Source organism: Eretmochelys imbricata, chromosome 9 (assembly GCF_965152235.1).
Source record: "Eretmochelys imbricata isolate rEreImb1 chromosome 9, rEreImb1.hap1, whole genome shotgun sequence".
Classification (NCBI taxonomy): Eukaryota; Metazoa; Chordata; order Testudines; family Cheloniidae; genus Eretmochelys; species Eretmochelys imbricata.
Window position 1 is genome coordinate 83,716,513 of NC_135580.1, and position 20,013 is coordinate 83,736,525.

Here is a 20,013-nt window from a genome sequence, read left to right on the forward strand (position 1 = left end):
TCACAACTCTTCCAATTAAACCTGCCCCATTTTTTAAGTATCTGCTTGACATTTACAGGACAAAATACTGGTAGAGTAGTATCGTGTAATTGATGGGTGGTATTACCAATCCCTCTCCCCTACCTTTGGGGAAAAACCCTCTCAAAGCCCTCTCGCTGGCATTTTTGTCTTTCTTACTCTCTTTTTCCATGCTCCTGTAAGTGCCTATGGTGAGAGTGCTGACGACTTCTATTTATTTGCAGAACAAATACTGCAGGGGCAGTGAAAGTGCAAACCTCACACCACACTAACAATGTACCTTCACCAGGTGGAACAACGTTAATCTGCATACCTATTCTATCCTTGGTCTCCCTGTTGATACTACCAATTTGAATGAGATTTTTAATATGTTCTATGAGGGCCCCTCTTCCTGTTGTGGACTAAAAAACCCCTTTGCAATGGAGACATCTCAGGAAGAGTGAGATTCATTCAGTTCTTCTTCACACAGTGCAGTCAACTTGTGGAACTCCTTGCCTGAGGAGGTTGTGAAGGCCAGGACTATAACAGGGTTTAAAAGAGAACTAGATAAATTCATGGAGGTTAAGTCCATTAATGGCCATTAGCCAGGATGGGTAAGGAATGGTGTCCCTAGCCTCTGTTTGTCAGAGGATGGAGATGGATGGCAGGAGAGAGATCACTTGATCTTTACCTGTTAGGTTCACTCCCTCTGGGACGCCTGGCATTGGCCACTGTTGGCAGATAGGATACTGGGCTGGATGAACCTTCGATCTGACACAGTATGGTCATTCTTATTCTTATGTTCTTATTTGAAGAGAAAGGGTAGAGTAGGAACTGTAATAGTTTTGCTGACTGATGACTGTTAGATGGGCTGATTTTGCCAGCTATTCCACAGAGGCATATGGAGCTAGCCCCCTGGAAGCAGCTTGCAGGATGGAATCTTGGTTTGGTTATTTTCTTTGTAATTATTTTTGTATTGTGCTTTTAATTGTTGTCACGGTCACCTGGAGCCTGGATGGGCACGCTTTTATTTTGCTGGTTTTGTTTTTCTTTAAATTAAAGTAAATAATTTCAAATAACCCTCTTTGAAACTTTTGTTTACTATTGATTTGGGCTGGATTTGAACTGGCAAAGTAAATGCACTTCCAGAGCCCACAAGTCATATGATTCCCCCTAAATGTAGAGGCCTCTGATGGTTTACTAGAAAACAGGACAAAAAGATGACCAGAATACTACAACGAGAAAACAAACCAGTCCTTTTACCTAAAAAAATGAAAAACATTAATATTACTGTAAAAACTTATCAAAGACTGTTCCTTTAACTAAAAATGATGAAAATGCTATGTCCTGGAATGGAAATACTAGTGCTTAGAAATGGCTAGAGTGTCTGATTAATAAAAGAGAAATGGCGACTCGTACAGAGATTCATATAATAGGAAATCAGAAGGTTACAGGTGTTTATTTGATCCAGGATGAAATATGAACAGTGTCCGAGCAGTCAAAGACCTGAACAATTTTTGGGGAATAGGTACTGAAAACATTGTAAAGCACATAATTTCATTTTCTATAAAGTGTTAATAATCTGAAATCTTTTCCGTCTCCATCCCAACCTAAAGCTCAGGTCAGAGCAAGGAGGATAATATCTGAGATATTAGAATGATATACAAACAGTATTTTTCTTTTTCATGACATTTGAACAATTAAGTAATAACTAGAGCTAGTCTGGAGTTTTCCAACTGAATATTTTTCACGAAACTCTGTGGGAAAGGGTTGGTATTGACAAATTTCCCAATTTGAATTTTTTATTTTAAAAAATGTGTTGAAATGGTCAAAATGTTGTTTCAAGATTTTCAAAACAAAAAGTTTCATTTTTGGTTTGAAACAACTTTTTGTTTTGAAAATTTCTGTTAATTTATAATCTCCAAAAAGAAAGGTTAAAAAAGGTTGAAATAAAAATACAACGTTTTGGAATTATCAAAAGGAAACATTTAATTTTACCTAATCCAAAAAAACCCAATTCAGGTTCAGTTCATAAAAATATGAGATTTATAATTTGTCACTATTTGTGGTAGGATAAATTTCAAAATCATTAAAACTTTCATGGGATAGGAAAACCATTTTCCACCTAGCTCTAAAAATAAGATAGCCTACTTCATGTGTCTACCCCTACCAGCTGGCCACAGTGACTGTACAGTCTGTTAACTTCTAACCCAGGTTTTCACTGCAGTTAACAAATCAAATTAGTCTAACTCAGATGAGAGCAGTCAAACTATGAAATAACATTCAGATTGTAGTGATTGGATTGCCCGCTGAGTTGTGTTCACTTGAACTCTAGATTATAACCCTTGACAGGCCAGCCAAATCAAGTTAAAGAACTACCATGCTTGAGTTCATAGTTTTTGTGTATGGATGGGATTTGATCTGGGGGCAACACTCAAGTTATAACGCAGGTTAACTCTGCAGTGAAGCCAAGTCCCTAGACTAAAGGCAGCCTGCCTTAGTACAAGTGATAGATTCTTTTAGTGCTGGGTTTGATCACATCTAACAATTTTGGTGTCTGGATATGTGACCAAGAGTTTAACACAACTGTTTAGCCCTGGTTAAAATTATTTTAAAATAGAGCTTATTTTAAATTAAACCTTTTTTTAAAAAAAAAAACAAAGTGCTGTTCTCTCTCCATAGACATTAAAGAACCAATCACACTACTTGAAATAATAGTGATTTTTCCTGGTGTGCTTGGACTAAAATTTCCATCCACAGTTGTTGTGCACTGTGTGGTATACTAGTTGGTTATCACACTCCCACCTTCGAGGATGCTGCATTTCATTGGTGCTATGTGTGCATATGTATACATATATACTGAGCCTCCCAAAACAATGTTTTCTTTATTTGATATAGGTGTCCTTTCTGTTCTCAGTTAGGTGAAATTATTGGCACTTTTACATTTCAACCTGCATGAACTCTGACACGGACTTGCAGCTATATAAATAAATCAAACCTGGAGTCCAAAAAATATTTAGCCTATGTCTGGAGTAGAAAAACAGGAGTTTAGGATTGACCATGACCACCTAACACATATAAGCAGACCTTGCCTTGTCTACACTAGGTGAAAACTCCTGTATAATATTGCATTTTTAAAAATGTGTTTGTGAACATGATTTAAAACACAACCTATTCACCTTGCCTGGACAGGTCTACAATGTTGTAAGAACCTCCGATTGAATAGTCTATATTTTCCAAAATTCTGCCAAACAAAAGCGTATTTAACCAATAATAAGTTCTGTTTGTTGTGTGAATGTTTATTAATACCCACACCGCAAACATAATACATACAAACTAGGGCAGTCAATTAATCAGTTAACTCACGTGATTAACTCAAAAGGATTAATCGTGATTAATCATACTTATAACAATAAAATACCAATTGAAATTTATTAAATATTTTGGATGCTTTTCTACATTTTCTATATTGATTTCAATTACAACACAGAATACAAAATGCACAGTGCTCACTTTATATTATTATTTTTGATTACAAATATATGCACTGTAAAAATGATAAGCAAAAGAAATAGTATTTTTCAGTTCACCTCATACAAGTACTGTAGTGCAATCTATCGTGAAACTGTAACTTGCAAATGCAGATTTTTTTGGTTACATAACTGTACTCAAAAACAAAACAGTGTAAAACTTTAGAACCTACAAGTCCACTCAGTCCTACTTATTCCACCAATCGCTAAGACAAACAAGTTTGTTTACCTTGATAGGAAATACTGCTGCCTGCTTCTTATTTACAGTGTCACCTGCAAGTGAGAATAGGCGTTCGCATGGCACTTTTGTAGCTGGCGTTGCAACGTATTTACATGTCAGATATGCTAAACATTCGTATGCCCCTTCATGTTTCAGCCACCCTTGCAGAGGACATGCTTCCATGCCGATGATGCTCGCTAAAAAAATAATGCATCAATTAAATTTGTGACTGTACTCTTTCGGGGGAGAATTGAATGTCTCCTGCTCTGTTTTACCTGCATTCTGCATATATTTCATGTTATAGCAGTCAGGGATGATGACCTAGCACATGTTCGTTATAAGAACACTTTCAGAGCAGATCTGACAAAACGCAAAGAAGGTACCGATGTGAGATTTCTAAAAATAGCTACAGCTGTCGACCCAATGTTTAGAATCTGGAGTGCTGTCCAAAATCTGAGAGGCACGAGGTGTGGAGCATGCTTTTAGAAGTCTTAAAAGAGCAACACTCTGATGCGGAAAATATAGAACCCAAATCACCAAAAAAGAAAATCAATCTTCTGCTGGTGGCATGACTCAGATGATGAAAATGAACATGTGTCAGTCCGCACTGCTTTGGATCGTTATCAAGCAGAACCCATCATCAGCATCGAAGCATGTCCTCTGGAATGGTGGTTGAAGCATAAAGGGATATATGACTCTTTAGCGCATCTGGCATGTAAATATCTTGCAACTCCAGCTACTACAGTGCCATGTGAACGCCTGTTCTCACTTTCAGATGACACTGTAAACAAGAAGCAGGCAGCATTATCTTCTGCAAATTGTAACCAATCTTGTTTGTCTGAGTGATTGGCTGACCAAGAAGTAGGACTGAGTGGACTTGTAGGCTCTAAAGTTCTACGTTTGAGTGCAGGTTTTTTGTACATAATTCTACATTTGTAAATTCAACTTTCATGATAAAGAGATTGCACTACAGTACTTGTATGAGGTGAATTGAAAAATACAATTTTTGTTTTTTACAGTGCAAATATTTATAATAAAAAATATAAAGTGAGCACTATACACTTTGTATTCTGTGTTGTAACTGAAATTAATATATATGAAAATTTAGTAAACATCCAAAAATATTTAAAACAAATGGTATTCTATTATTGTTTAACAGCGTGATTAATTTTTTTTAATCGCTTGACAGCCCTAATACAAACCTTACTTTACTGTATTTATTCACAAAAATTTACATCACAGACTCCTTGCCTTGCTTTTCTGATGCTATGACATGTAAAAAAAACCTCTCTGTTGAAATAAAGATATTAGCAGAAGGCACATAACTGAAATAAAGAAATCTGAAATCTGTTGCAGAGAGTGTGTTCATACTTTTTTTAGGAAATTATAAAGTTGAGCCAATTTTCCTCTTTTCAGCTCTTAAGATGCCAAACAAAGTTTCTGTTCCGCTCTGTCCCTTTCACATATTTGTTGCATGTCCAAAATCACACAGCTAAATTTGGGAAAAAATATCAAAACAAATTATAAACTTTTAGGAGGCAGGGGCTGTCTTTTTATTAAGTATGTATGCTGCCTAGCTCAATAAGCATTCATGAAATAAAATTAATTTGTTTCCATCGTTTATGGTCACATGTACTGTGACATTTGGAACTGCATCACTGTCAGCTTTCAAATACAAACATTTAAAGAACATTTAGAGGAAGAGCACTTTAATTTAGACTTAGCTTGTATCGTACTTACAGGGATCAGAACCACACTAAAACATGGTTGTTGATATGGGTTTAACTAGAAGGGTGTGAGTCAGTGTGGACAGGGATTTTTTTCCTCCTGAAAATTGTGCTAGCAAATTTTGTTGAAGACTAACTTTTTAGCAGTGTACCACTATGTTTGACTGTTTGCATAAAACAAAACTCAACCACACTGCAGTGATCTGGGAGAAGCAGTCAGAACTTCGATAACAGCTATGTATCAACATAAGTGTAACTAGTACAGGTCTGTTCCAAGTGTGGACCAGGCTATATTACGAAAGAAGCTGCTGTGGTGGAGGACCTGGTTTCACATTAATTTCCAATATGGTTAAAACACTATGTGGCCTTATAGATGGGATCAGACAATGCTGTTAGTACCTGACAGAGATTGGGGCTTTACCAAACTGTAGAATGGATTTAGTAATAGTTTTATTCACTTCACTACAACCAAAAGCTTGTTCTAAAAATAGCTTCTTTGGTTGGTTTTAGGACTGCATCTTCCTCCCCAGTTTTGTTCACTTCAGTAGGCTCCAAAACTGATTACATAGATCTTAATTATGTCATCTGACTTAAGCATTCAAGGTCAGCATCTGTATTAGAGTATTAATGGAAATCAGCCAAGGACATAAGTCTCTCCAAGTTCAGCTGAAAAGTCCTCCAAGATAAGTCTGTGATTTCCTTGATGGCAACTGCAAAACCAGTTTTTTGGTTACAACGGACAAAGTTGTTACCTCCAGCCTGGTACTGCGCAACATAAACAGCATCCAAAACATCAAGATCTCTAGTGAACTTTCTCACATTTGCTGTGCCACCATCAGTTTGCATGAAGAATTTATGCACCATGATCTTTCTATAATGGAGCTTTAAATTGTGAATGACCCCTTCAGCCATAGTCTGGTGTAGAGAAATTGTACTGGGCAGCAGAAAATTCAGTTTCACATTTGTAAATTCTGGAGTAGGGTGGGCTGAACAATTGAGAATCAGTGCAATTTTCCTTTTCTTTTTCCCCATCTCTTTGTCAATGTTCATAAGCCATTCAGTGAATCTGACGGCAATCATTCATGCATTCCTGTTTGTTTTATAGATCATAGACAGGGAGGGGACACCAGGAAAACAACATGGCATTTTCCGGTTTTCAATCAGAAGAATTTTCATTTTATCTTTGCCAGTTTGGCTTGGACACACAAGAACAGTGACTCTTTCCTTTGCTATTTGGCTGCTAATGATGACTTTTTAAAGGCCAGAATTTGGCCAAGATTGAGGGAAAGACATCTGTTGTCCAGTGCTTGAGTTGAGATACCAGTATCTCTCTCAACATGGCTCCATTTAAATGCAATGGTAGTTCATGCTTTCTGCCAGCAAAGCCACCTGTTGACTGGTTCAAAATTTTCAAGTCCCATTTCTGTTGCAATGTTTTGTGCTTTCCTGATCAGTAACTCACCTGTAATTGATATGTTCTGATGATGTATATGAACAAACCAGTGCAGAAGTGCCTCCTCTACCCCCTTCTTTTTCTCCACCTGTTGCCATGTTTGATTGTAGTTTGAACCACTGTGCTACTCGTTTAGGATCTCTCTCTTTTTCTTTAAGATCTTACTCACAGTTGAGACTGAAAACGGCAAGGAAACATCTTTTTGTCTGTTAGCTGGATTTGCCATCTGCTTTATCAGCTGGACTTGTCTGCAAGAGTCAAGTTGTGGGTCTTTAGTTTCTGGCTCTCCTTGACTCTTTCTAGATAAGTCCTTTAGATATAGTTGTCAAACAAAAAATAACCCTATACCTCTACTGACACTGTGTTAACTGAAGCATGAAGCCAGTAGATTTTAAATTGGCATTAAATGGGAAAATATTTAATGTCAGCTGAAATTGAACAGGCATATTTACGTTCAGTTGATACAAAAAGTGTTGGTCCCAATAAGTAGATTTTCCTATTAAGGAAGTGACATTAGAAGAATTTGACCACATACTAACATTTTCATTTTTCTGGATTAGTTATTCAAATCCAATAACTCTATCCAAGAATGCAGCAAACTTTTCTGGCTGTCCAGGAGGAAAGGGTTTCAGTGTTGACAAATCGATTGACTTCAATGACTCCAAAAGGGTGCTATAAAAACAAAGCAAAAACAAAGGCAACATGAACGATTAAATACTACACATGGGGGTATTTTGTCTTTCACTGTTTTTCTAATCTAGCCTTGAAGCATGCATGCACATGATTCCCTTTGGCATTAGATTAGCAACAAGAACACACATTAGAGGGAAAAGAGACACCACAGGTAGAAAGAGAATTAGCCTCATGAAACTGATACTATTTCAGCACGACTACTCCTGGGGGAATTTTGCACACTGCATGTGGGGTCGGGGGGGCGGGCACACAATTCATACCTTCCGCAGATTTCTTGGCTCCCACGCAGAAAAATGAGGGAAGCAAAGAAATCTGTGGGGAACACATTTCCCTTCCTTGGCAGCCCGGAGAACATCTGCTGGGAGCAGTGGACAGCAGAGAGCAGATCACCGAGGCGGGGGGGTGGAGGGGGGAAGGAAGGGAAGGGAAGGAAGGCTGGACGTGTCTGTAGAGAGACAGTAAGGTGGTGGGGCTGGCCGCCTGCCTGCATGCAAATGAGTGAGAGAGACTCACTGTCCCTCTCCTCGCTATTGCTGCATCCTGGGCATAGGACTGTGTGAAGCTGGCTCTGTGCCTGAGGCAGAGCAGAAATGTAACAACTAAACAGGTTTCAGAGTAGCAGCCTTGTTAGTCTGTATTCGCAAAAAGAAAAGGAGTACTTGTGGCACCTTAGAGACTAAAAATTTATTTGAGCATAAGCTTTCGTGAGCTACAGCTCACTTCATTGGATGCATTCAGTGGAAAATACGGTGGGGAGATTTATATACATAGAGAACATGAAACAATGGGTGTTACCATACACACTGTAACTAGAGTGATCACTTAAGGTGAGCTATTACCAGCAGGAGAGCGGGGGGGGGGGGTGGGGAGGAGGGAAGGAGCCTTTTGTAGTGATAATCAAGGTGGGCCATTTCCAGCAGTTGACAAGAACGTCTGAGGAACAGTGGGGGGTGGGGGACAAAGCCCCTTGCCAACTGTGTCCACATATCTATTCAGGGGACATCATCATAGGGCCTAATCACATCAGCCACACTATCAGAGGCTCGTTCACCTGCACATCTACCAATGTGATATATGCCCTCATGTGCCAGCAATGCCCTTCTGCCATATACATTGGTCAAACTGGACAGTCTCTACGTAAAACAATAAATGGACACAAATCAGATGTCACGAATTATAACATTCAAAAACCAGTTGGAGAACACTTCAATCTCTCTGGTCACTCGATTACAGACCTAAAAGTCTTCAACAAAAAAACTTCAAAAACAGACTCCAATGAGAGACTGCTGAATTGGAATTAATTTGCAAACTGGATAGAATTAACTTAGGCTTGAATAGAGACTGGGAGTGGATGGGTCATTACACGAAGTAAAACTATTTCCCCATGTTTATCCCCCTTCCCCTTCCTCAGACGTTCTTGTCAACTGCTGGAAATGGCCCACCTTGATTATCACTACAAAAGGTGTCCCCCCCACCCCCGCTGGTAATAGCTCACCTTAAGTGATCACTCTGGTTACAGTGTGTATGGTAACACCCATTGTTTCATGTTCTCTGTGTATATAAATCTCCCCACTGTATTTTCCACTGAATGCATCTGATGAAGTGAGCTGTAGCTCACGAAAGCTTATGCTCAAATAAATTTGTTAGACTAAGGTACCACAAGTCCTCCTTTTCTTTTAACTAAACAGGCAGGCTGCTAATGTTCCCATTGTTAGTTAATTGTTCCCATTTTCCTCAATTAAGGCTCCTTTACCTTGCCATAGTGGTATAAAAGGAGCCTTATTGTAAATGACAGTAAGGGAATCCTCAGCTAGGAAGGTCTGTATGGGCTTTCTCGCTTTTTCTTCTGTGCCAGAGAGGCACAATGGGGTCAGATTACAGCTCAGGATCTATTTTAATTATCCATTTAAAATAAATGCAGGACAATGACTAACAAAACTGTATGACTTTCATGTGTGAAACTCTGAGCAATTTAAAGCGGCAGTCTACTTTACAGTACACCAAACACCAAAATAAAAGTAATGTAATCTAAATTTAAATCCAGGATTATAACTGGAATGCAGGGTCTTGGTTACCAAGAATTCATAACATAAATTTCATGTGTTTAGAAAATGCTGAACAATTATTTTGATTTTTTTTCTATGGTATAAATAAAGTACCAAAATAAATGAAACTGGTGTGATTATATTGCATTATTTTGACAAATAAAATATCCAGAATTTTGGATTTTTTGTTACAGAATTCCCCCAGGAGTAACATGACTAATGGTTTTTCCTTTCAATGTGGAGCCAGATTCAGAGTGGGTTAGGTGCTGTCCTTCAGATCCCTTCTCAAAATTCTTCTTCCACTAAACATTTTCACTTGGTTATTTTTGTGTCTCATGACAGCAGTTTTAAATTTAGCAAAACATAAGAAATTACCATGATAACCCAATGTTCCCAAACATGAATCATAAAACACATAACATGTACCCTAAAGCTTTCCCACTGTCCCTTCTTAATTTTTCCTGAATGATTTTTCACTTATGAAGGACAATAATATTCATTGTATTATCTGTGTTTATATTAAGTTTAAGATTCTTGAGAGGGAACTTCATCTTATTTTATTCATTAATAGTACCGTGCACATATAAGTAATAAGATTACTTACATTTAAGACACTTGTGAATGCATTTCACATTATCCAATCTGTATCCTGTTTTTACCTTCCTAAGATCTCCTGACTACAGACATCCACACAGAGTCTTGACCAGGTGTTAGAATTAAGTTGACAGCAGGAGCAATCAGTGTGCAAGACAAGAGAGCTTGTGTCAGATCTAAATGGTTATTCCACAACTCTGCCTCTGGGTAGGATAGTGGTTGATCAACCCAAATTTCTGATGTTGTTTTAAGGTTGTATTAAACATGAAGACCTAAATCATTTCAAACAGTAGCTTCTGAAGAGACAGGGCCTTTTATTAATTTACCTTACTGTCATAAATATAAAGGGAAGGGTAAACCCCTTTGAAATCCCTCCTGGCCAGGGGAAAGCTCCTCTCACCTGTAAAGGGTTAAGAAGCTAAAGGTAACCTCGCTGGCACCTGACCAAAATGACCAATGAGGAGACAAGATACTTTCAAAAGCTGGGAGGAGGGAGAGAGACAAAGGGTCTGTGTGTCTGTCTATATTCTGTCTTTGCTGGGGATAGACCAGGAATGGAGTCTTAGAACTTTTAGTAAATAATCTAGCTAGGTACGGGTTAGATTATGATTTCTTTAAATGGCTGAGAAAAGAACTGTGCTGAATAGAATAACTATTTCTGTCTATCTTTTTTGTAACTTAAGGTTTTGCCTAGAGGGGTCTCTATGTTTTTTAATCTAATTACCCTGTAAGGTATCTACCATCCTGATTTTACAGGGGGGATTTCTTTATTTCTATTTACTTCTATTTTTATTAAAAGTCTTCTTGTAAGAAAACTGAATGCTTTTTCATTGTTCTCAGATCCAAGGGTTTGGGTCTGTGGTCACCTATGCAATTTGGTGAGGCTTTTTATCCAACATTTCCCAGGAAAGGGGGGTGCAAGTGTTGGGAGGATTATTCATTGTTCTTAAGATCCAAGGGTCTGGGTCTGTAGTCACCTAGGCAAATTGGTCAGGCTTTTTACCAAACCTTGTCTAGGAAGTGGGGTGCAAGGTTTTGGGAAGTATTTTGGGGGGAAAGACGCGTCCAAACAGCTCTTCCCCAGTAACCAGTATTAGTTTGGTGGTGGTAGCGGCCAATCCAAGGACAAAGGGTGGAATATTTTGTACATTAGGGAAGTTTTGACCTAAGCTGGTAAAGATAAGCTTAGGAGGTTTTTCATGCAGGTCCCCACATCTGTACCCTAGAGTTCAGAGTGGGGGAGGAACCTTGACACTTACAAAGTATGTTACTTAGATCTATTGGCCAGTGCTGCTTTCTACCAACTTCAGAGGTTTGGATTTGTATGGGTGTTTTTTTTTCCCCCTGAACAGTCTGAATAACTGCAACTCAAATGCCCTCACTTTTGCTCTGTTTAGAGTGTTCGTCATTTAATTGGAATCAGTAGTGCCCTATAAAATGATAACCTTGGAACCAGATTTTCAAGGATTTGGTGAAAGTAGCACCAAGCATAACTCTAGTAGTAATCTACCCTGGCAAAAATATGTAGCAGTGGTAGACTAGCTCTGGAGGGATCAAGTCACTGTCTGTTTGCGGAAGAGTTACTGACTTTTGCCTTTGATGTACAGTTGCAGAGAAGAGATTCTCCCCTCCCATAAATCTGTGTGTTGTAAGTAATACTGTAAAATAAAACTGTAAAAACTATGCATAGCACAATGGGCTCCTAGGCCATGACTAGGGCTCCTATGCACTACCTTAACACTCATAATGATAATACTTGTTCAGTCAGGATGGCTGCTATCAATTTCTTCGAAGGGAACAAAGTGAGAACAGTTGGCTGTACCCCTAGAAAGAGGCACAAAGGATATGAAAATATGTTCCATACCTACAAGTGCAGTAGAAGAGGTGTCCATCTTTGTATAGTTGCCTGGCTAATTCTAGCTGATGATTGTTCATCAGCTTTTCATTTACAACCACCAAGAGTGGTTTTCCTTTCTCCAGTGTCTCCAAACAAGTGCCTGCACCTACAGAAGAAGCCAGTACTATGAACAGTATTTGCACATGTGCATCCAAGTTTCACCTTACACTCTTGCAGTAAAAACCAATTAACCCTGAAGTATTTACTCACGCCAAACTCCTGTTATACTGAATGATTCCGCGGACATTTGGTTTGAATGGGAGTTTTGACAAAAAGGTTACAAAATTTAAACTGGCGACTGTCACGGTGCCATAGGATTGGTGCTGTGCCTCCAGCTTTGGAAAACTCTCTAGGAGGAACACCATCAGTGGGCCGGTGCCCCCTTGGGTCTCACTCTTCCTGCACAGCGTCGGCCTTGTGGCCTCACCACCTCCTTCGACTCGACCTCTGGGCTCCAGCTCTCCCGTTTCACGCGGTGAGCTCTGTTCAGTGAGTCCAAATGAGCTAGATTCCTGCTAGGGACTTGTCCGCTCTTTGGGAATTAATGCACCTCACCAAGCATTTGCAGACACACTCAAACTGCATTGTCAAAACATTAAGGTTTATTAGTCAACTGGAACACAGCATAGGAAGTTTTTAGGGCAGCATAGGGAACTGAAGGTTAAACGATAGACAATTCTGGCTAACTCCCAGAGTCCAGACCAGCTGTAGTGACCCACAGGGTTCAAGCTCTCGCTCTCTGACCTCCTTAGAGCTACCCTACCTGGCAACGCTAAAGTGCTGCCGTGGCCGCGCTTTAACATGGCTTGTGCGGTCACGGCACAGCACTGGGAGAGAGCTCTCCCAGTGCTCTAAAAAACCCACCTCCACAACGGGCCCGGCTCGCAGTGTTGGTGCACTGTCTACACTGGCGCTTTACAGCGCTGAAACTTGCTGTGCTCCGTGGGGTGTTTTTTCACACCCCTGAGCGAGAAAGATGCAGCACTGTAAATTGCCAGCGTAGACAAGCCCCCAGTCAGTTCCCAGGTGAGAGAGGTCTCCTTTCAGCCGCCAGTTCTTATCCCCCACCTCACAGCTTTGCCATCCTTTGTCCTTGAGCTGGTATGTTGCTGAGAGGTGCGGAAATCTCTCTCCTTCTGGGTCACTGGCTGCTAGTTGTCGCTATCCTGGTGATTGGATTTGCCACTATCGTCTCAAATCCTCCACTGACATGAGGTCAGCCTCTGCCAGTCCTTTTCCAATACCCCATTGAGGCTCAGACAGCGAGGTGACATTCATACGGATGCCCCTTAGCCTGCCCTGAGAGCAAACAGTCCTTTTCCACCCCTTGGGTAACAAGGCAGCATACAGGGGAAACCCAGGCACGCACCGGAGTCATGAAACGAGGACAGAAAATCCCCACTTCAGCGCAGGGACAACGCTACAAGCTCTAAAACGTGCCAGTGGCCCCGCAGGCTATGCCTGTTTGCCTGGCCCCCGCCCTAGAGCAACGACAGCGCTTCAGATCACCGGGGCTGCCCTGCCCCGGCTCACAGGAGGCAAGCTCTCGGCAGCCGCCCGCGGAGCTCACCTCCCTGGCCCCGGGGCAGCTGCCTGCGCCAGACGCCGCCGCCTTACCTGCGTGGCTGATCACCAGATCCGCTTTCTCAAGGTCCTCAGCCAGCGACTCCTTGAACCGGAACACGTCCAGTGTAAACGCCGCCGTGCGGAACGGGGCCGGGGCCGCCGCGCCTCTGCCAACCTGCAGGACGAGTCTGCCGTAGCCGAGGCTCCGCAAGACCTACAGCGGGTCGGGTGGGGGGCATGTTACCGCGGCGACGAGAGGGCTGGGTTGGGCCGCCCCGCGGGGCCAGCCCCGCTTCTCCCCTCGCGCGCACGAGCCGGCTCCTGACGGGCGCGGCGCCGGCTGAGGGGAACCGACCGCCCCGCGCGGGAGCCAGCCCCGCGGCCCAGCAGACGCTCCCACCCCGCGGGCAGGGAGCAGCCGGGGCGGCTGGGGGCCTGCGGCGCGAGCTGGGGCCGGGGCGGGGCAGGCAGGAAGCCGGGAGCCGCGGCAGGCCCTGGGTTGCACTAGGCCCCGCCGCCTGTAGGAAGGGCGCCGCGGCCTCACCTGGAGCGTCTCCGGGGTGGTCACCGCGGCGATCAGCTCCTCGAAGCTGGTCGTCCCCACGGTGACAAAGGCCGATTTCATGGCCAGCCGCTTCGCCTGGGCCGGGCCGGGGGCGGCCAAGCGGCGTCTCTCCCGGACAGGCGGGATGCGAGCGGCCGCCAGGGGGCGCGCTCGGTTCAGCGAAGCCGGGCCTGTCCCGAGCGGCGAGCCCCACGCTGGGCGAGCGGCCCAGGGGGCAGCGTCACCCCAGTGACATATGGTCGGGCGGGTCTATCACACAAAGGTTACCCACACACAGACGCACCCACATGGCCCCCAGAGTGACCCCTGCCCATCCCCTGTGAACCCCGAAATAAAGGTAACCAAAGCAATCCTCAGCCTGCCCTCAGAGCCAGGTGTTCCTTTACTGCTAAGCACAAAGTTGCTATTTGGTGTTGTTTTTACCCAGCAGTGGGGAGATGCTTTCCCCCAGAGACAGGAGCTAGGCTGGGGCCTGGAGAACGGACAAGGAGCTAGCATGCAACGATCTAAGTTTACACCTAGTCTGCTATTTTCATTTTTGTTACTTATTTTTATCACAAGAATTCCTGACCAACTGTGGCTTACATAGCTTCGATAAAGAGCAGAGATTTTCCTCTATGCCATGCTCCAGTGCCCTCAATGTCAATGAAACAAACCACCTTGGAAAGACCAGAAATGGGGAATACCCACTCATTCCCAAACAAAACTGTGGTTAATGGAGACCTGGCAAAGACTTATCTCTTCCTGTGTGCTTTAAGAGCCCAACTACACTCTTATACATGGTTTAATTTTAATTTTTCAAAGATTTTAGCAAACATCCAAAAATTTCACAAAATTAGTGTTTCTGATTCATTTCACTGTGCAGAAATGGGAGACAGAAACAAAGTCCAGACAACTCAAATTTGGATAATTAGCCTTCAGATAATCATGGTTTATTTGTAGGTGTTACTGCAGCACCGACCGCTGTGACATCTGGCACAATAACTGTAAAACCTACTCCTTTGCCATGATTAAAACACAGTTCATTTTTGCAACTTTTTTTGTCCCTGCAGAGTTAACTCAGGCTCTTAATCAGCTGTTGCCCATAATCTCACCCTCAAGCCCTCCCTGCCACTGCTCCATCCATGCAGAACCCTCTGACCTGAGTTTAGTGATGCTTTAAACCCAGTTTAGCTGGGTGTTAGAGCTCAGGTGCCACTTTTACTCAGGCTGGTAACCCTCCCAGTTTATGATGCAGAAGTAGCCTACATCACCAAGTGCTAATAGACCTCCAATGCCTTCCCACAATACTCTCCCCCCACCCCTCCTTCCCATTGCCTAGAAGGACAGACAAATTCTCTCACAATTTACTGGAAAGAGCAACTCAGCTTACTGCAGTACCAAGAACTATGGGATATGTCCCCCAAACTCCTGATGACCCATTGGTGAGTGCAGCACCAGTGAGGACACATTAGCTCAGGTATGTATGACTTCACTGTGTGGCTGCTCACATTTGAGTATATCTGCATGTTGCGCTGGGGGTGTGATTCCTAGCTTAAGGAGATGTACTTGTGCTAGCTCTCAGTGAACTAGTGTGCTAAGAACAGAACGTAGCCATAGGAGCATGAGCAGCAGGATGGGCTAGCCACCATAAGTACATACCTGGTTTCTCTGACAGGCATGTACTCTGGGTGGTTAGCCTTCATGCTGCCATAACTACACTCTTTAGTGCATTAGCTCGATCAGTGCTAACACGAATATGTCTCCTCAAGCTGGAAATCACACCTCTAGCTCGAAATATAGACACCCTTTAATTCTATTCCTCCTGTTCCCACCTGGAACTTGCTACTATATACTTCTTGATTACTTTGTTTCTTTTAATTTCCTTCCCTGTTTTTTTCCTCCTGAGGTCCCATCTGACACCTGTCTCCCGTTGTCTCTCTTCAGAGCAAACCACCTGTTCTCTGGGGAGGAGCTACACTACCTCCCTATTACAATTTCAGAATAGCAGCTGTGTTAGTCTGTATTCACAAAAAGAAAAGGAGTACTTGTGGCACCTTAGAGACTAACCAATTTATTTGAGCGTAAGCTTCTGTGAGCTACAGCTCACTTCATCGATGCATCCGATGAAGTGAGCTGTAGCTCACGAAAGCTTACTCTCAAATAAATTGGTTAGTCTCTAAGGTGCCACAAGTACTCCTTTTCTTTTCACTATTACAGTGTTTCTAAAGGAAAATGTGAACCACACACATGGTTTGTTCAGATGTCATTCTCCTCCACCATCCAATCAGAAACTTGCTGGTGGAACTGTATACTAAAATAATAGTAATATTATATTTGCATGTACATGTATGAAAGGATGAGATTTTAATAGATACATTCTGGTGAGCATTGTTTTCTCAGGCTCCTCAAAACCAGGTGAATTCCTCCCTTCTCTGTCAGTGGATTAAAGAGTTTGGTGCAGTGACAGTTGTAAGAGCCCATGGGAACAAACCAACACAATAAAAGGCTGTTAGTGGAGCAGTTTCTGAGACTTGTTGTGTATGAAGAAAATCCAGGGTACTTAGAAGTGTAGTTTTAGCAGAGATAAGGAAGTTAAGTACAGATAGGAAAATAAGAAGGACTATAGTTTCCCTTGAGCAGCATTCACTGTCTTCCTTGACACCTACTCAGAGCAGGGGGTCTTGTCTAGAGGTCTCTGCTAGCTGTCCTCTTCTGGTACCCTTTGAGTGAATCTGCAACTTTAGCCCTTTATATTTGTCCTAAGGCATTTATCATATGGCCAACCCTGTTAAAAATCATGAGTCAGGCCCCCCAAAATCATGATAGTGTCTTAAAAATCATAAGGTTTTTTTTTTAAAAAACTAATACATTTTTGTTTTCTTTGTATAATGATTTTTGACCCTTCAAAGTGTTATTGGGCCACTTTTTCAAGCTCTTCTCTGAAAAAAAAATTTTTTTAAAATGAAAACTGAGATTCTTTTGCAATGTCTTATTCCAGTAGTTAGGGCTTTAAGAGAAATACCAAATGTTGTGAGGCTTGCACTAAAACCACAAGAGTTGGCAACAGTGCCTTTAGTTGACCTCTGAGTCTTTCTAGCCCCTTCTCTTTTTTTTTTTTTTTTTGCAACAGAAAAAAAATTATTTTTTTGCAACAGGAAATTATCGTTCCTCTGGGGTTTCACTCACTACCCTGAAGGTCAAATAAAGTAAAGCCTTTCACCAGTACCAAAACAGCACACACTTAAAACTATCATGGTATGGGAGACAGAAGGAAAAGAGACAAATGTGGTTTCAATTCTTAGTTTTATATTTTATTTAGAATCCTATAAGCATAAATAACTCTGGCTCTGTATATGGTCTTGCAGATAGAGAGCATTAACTAAAAATAAATCCCAGAAATTATGCATGTTCTCCTGGAAACCAGTGTCTGGTGACCCTTTGTTGACCTCCAAAAAATCCTGTGCACAAAGGAGACATAAAAGATTTTAAATGCTTCAGGTTACAGAAGGTGAACCTTTCAGGAGAGCCAAGAATGCACATTACCTTGACATGTAACTCTGCAAAGAGCTTAAAAATGAACAGCAATGAGACAGCAAGCATTGCCTAGTAGACTGAGCACCAGGCTAGGATCCATTGTGCTCCTGAGTTTTAATCTTGCCTCTATCACTAACAGGCTATTGCACCTTGGGCAAACCATTTACCCTTTCTGTGTCTTCACCTGTAAAATGGGATTACTTCTATTTACCTATGTATGCTTGCCAGGGGGGAGGTGTGAGGATTAACAAATCAAAGGGAAATTGAATAATTTTAAAACAAACATTCTCTTTAAGTTGCAAATTGTAATTTTAAAAGGAAGAATAATTGTAAAAGGGTTTTTCTGTCTCTCTCCCCCCACATGTTTAGAAGGGCCTCTTGAAAGGTTTGTGATTATTATCACCAGACATGGTCAGAGCTACCCATCTGCTTTTCTCTCTGAGCACTCTCCTGCCTTCAGTTTCAGCTTTGCCTCCTCCCTTTTACTGTCCTCTTGCAAGGCCTGTGGAAAAGCATGTCTCCTGATGGCCTGAAGAATACAGTCCTATGAGAACCAAGAGACAGGGGATTAGAGAGGTCCTGTTGGGATGGGAGATCAGTCCACGTGACACATTTTTTCCTACAAAGTGACCCACAGTACAAAACAGCAGGTAAACTTGTGTGCCACTGTGCTTTACATTGTCACAAGGTGACAGCCTGACTGGCCCTTTTCCCACCTGTGACTCGTCTGCCTCCCCAGGTTGGGGAAATTAGAGTAGCTCTATGACAGGGAGGTCATATGGGTAAATTAGTCCAGGCCTGGTAATAAAAGGGAAACTTCTAAAAAGGGAGATGAGGCCTGTTTTGCTCTTCTAGTCTAGGCTAGATGGGATACAGTTGAAAGGGTCTAGCTGGGATGGAACTGAGTAAAGGCTGCAGCTGGCCTGAATGATCAGTACAGAGCCCAGAAGGAGAGCTGTGGCATTTCTGACCTAAGAAGGGAAAAACCTTTGCAAGTTAACAGTGCAGATCCTAGGAGGAGGGTTGTGGGATCCTGGGAACAAGGACTGGACTGGAGGAGTGAAGGAGCAGTTTGATTTGCTGTTAGAGACTTAATAAATAAAATCTTACAAAGCAGAAATTTAGTTTACAGCATTCTGGTCTGTGAGTGACTTCTTACAAGGGCCCCAGAGACAGTTAAAGCCAGTACCTGAAGGGCCATGTTGTACCACAAGGGGGTGCTCTGAAAGGACTATCTTACACATATGGTATATGGGTAGGGCTTCTATTATATCTGCTTCCACTATAGTATATGCTTTAGAAATCACTCCCTTGTAGTCTGCATTACTGCTCTGTGTAGACAAGCCTTCGGTACAAGTAACCATTGCTGGTGTTTATTGGATAAACTCCAGTTTATTATTTTTTTAAGTGGGGGTGTTTTATTGGTTATAAAACCAATTATGGTTATAAAAATTGAAAATCAGAAGCCCTATATATGGGACAGTGCAAATCTGATACTGTTTTCCTATGGCAAGAGTGAGGTCATTGTGTTAGTGGAGGAAGTGCAATGGGACATACACAAAGTGCTGTCAAAGCACAAAGGAAACACTGATAAACAGAAGAAAAATATTTTTCCCCTCCATCTTTCAAATTATAGTCCTTTTAGGAGTTAACTTGTAGCAATGTCCAAATGATCAGATTTAAATGAGATTTTCAAGATAACCACATCTCTTTACTGTTTATACAATACTGTACAGAGCATTAGATTTCCATATGTGCTAGCAGTCTCCTAATTAAAACCTTGCTGAAAAGCAGCAATATTGTCATATGAGCAGAACACGTGAATGTTTTCAAAAAGTTTTAGAGTATCTTAATTTTGTTTTGTAGGGCTCTGAAGAACAGCGCCCATGACGCAAACATCCCACTCTATGCACCCTGTTCCAATATGAGCTGTCCTGATGATGCGTCAGTCACTGTAGTAAGCATGAGTTAGCACATGGAGTGCGAACAGAATACAGCTCACATCTGAGAATGTGGTAAGATTTTTGTTTTCTCAACATTAAGTGGATCTGTGAGGTTTTCAATATCTTATTTTTATAGAGATTGAGCTTGTAACATTTATTCATGTGTCAAATACCATTGAAGTCAATGGGACTACTTACATGAGCAAGGATAGCAGGATTGGGCTCAGGTCTTTTAGTGTATTAAGCAAGAGTGTTTATGGAGAAAAC

At 41.8% G+C, this 20,013-nt stretch overlaps 1 protein-coding gene across 1 annotated transcript in view; it reads right to left on the bottom strand.

Moving 5' to 3' along the window:
• The window catches only part of ALG13 (ALG13 UDP-N-acetylglucosaminyltransferase subunit), a 55,859-nt gene extending 41,427 nt beyond the window's left edge, over positions 1 to 14,432 (bottom strand). Inside the window, exons 1-4 of the mRNA XM_077825566.1 lie at positions 14,267 to 14,432; positions 13,774 to 13,936; positions 12,124 to 12,262; positions 7,494 to 7,599 (exon numbers count right to left, since the gene is read on the bottom strand). Of these exons, the coding sequence (XP_077681692.1) occupies positions 7,494 to 7,599; positions 12,124 to 12,262; positions 13,774 to 13,936; positions 14,267 to 14,347 (489 nt within the window). The 5' untranslated portion in view covers positions 14,348 to 14,432. The remainder of the gene's footprint in view (positions 1 to 7,493; positions 7,600 to 12,123; positions 12,263 to 13,773; positions 13,937 to 14,266) is intronic.
• Between the last annotated feature and the right edge of the window lie 5,581 nt (positions 14,433 to 20,013).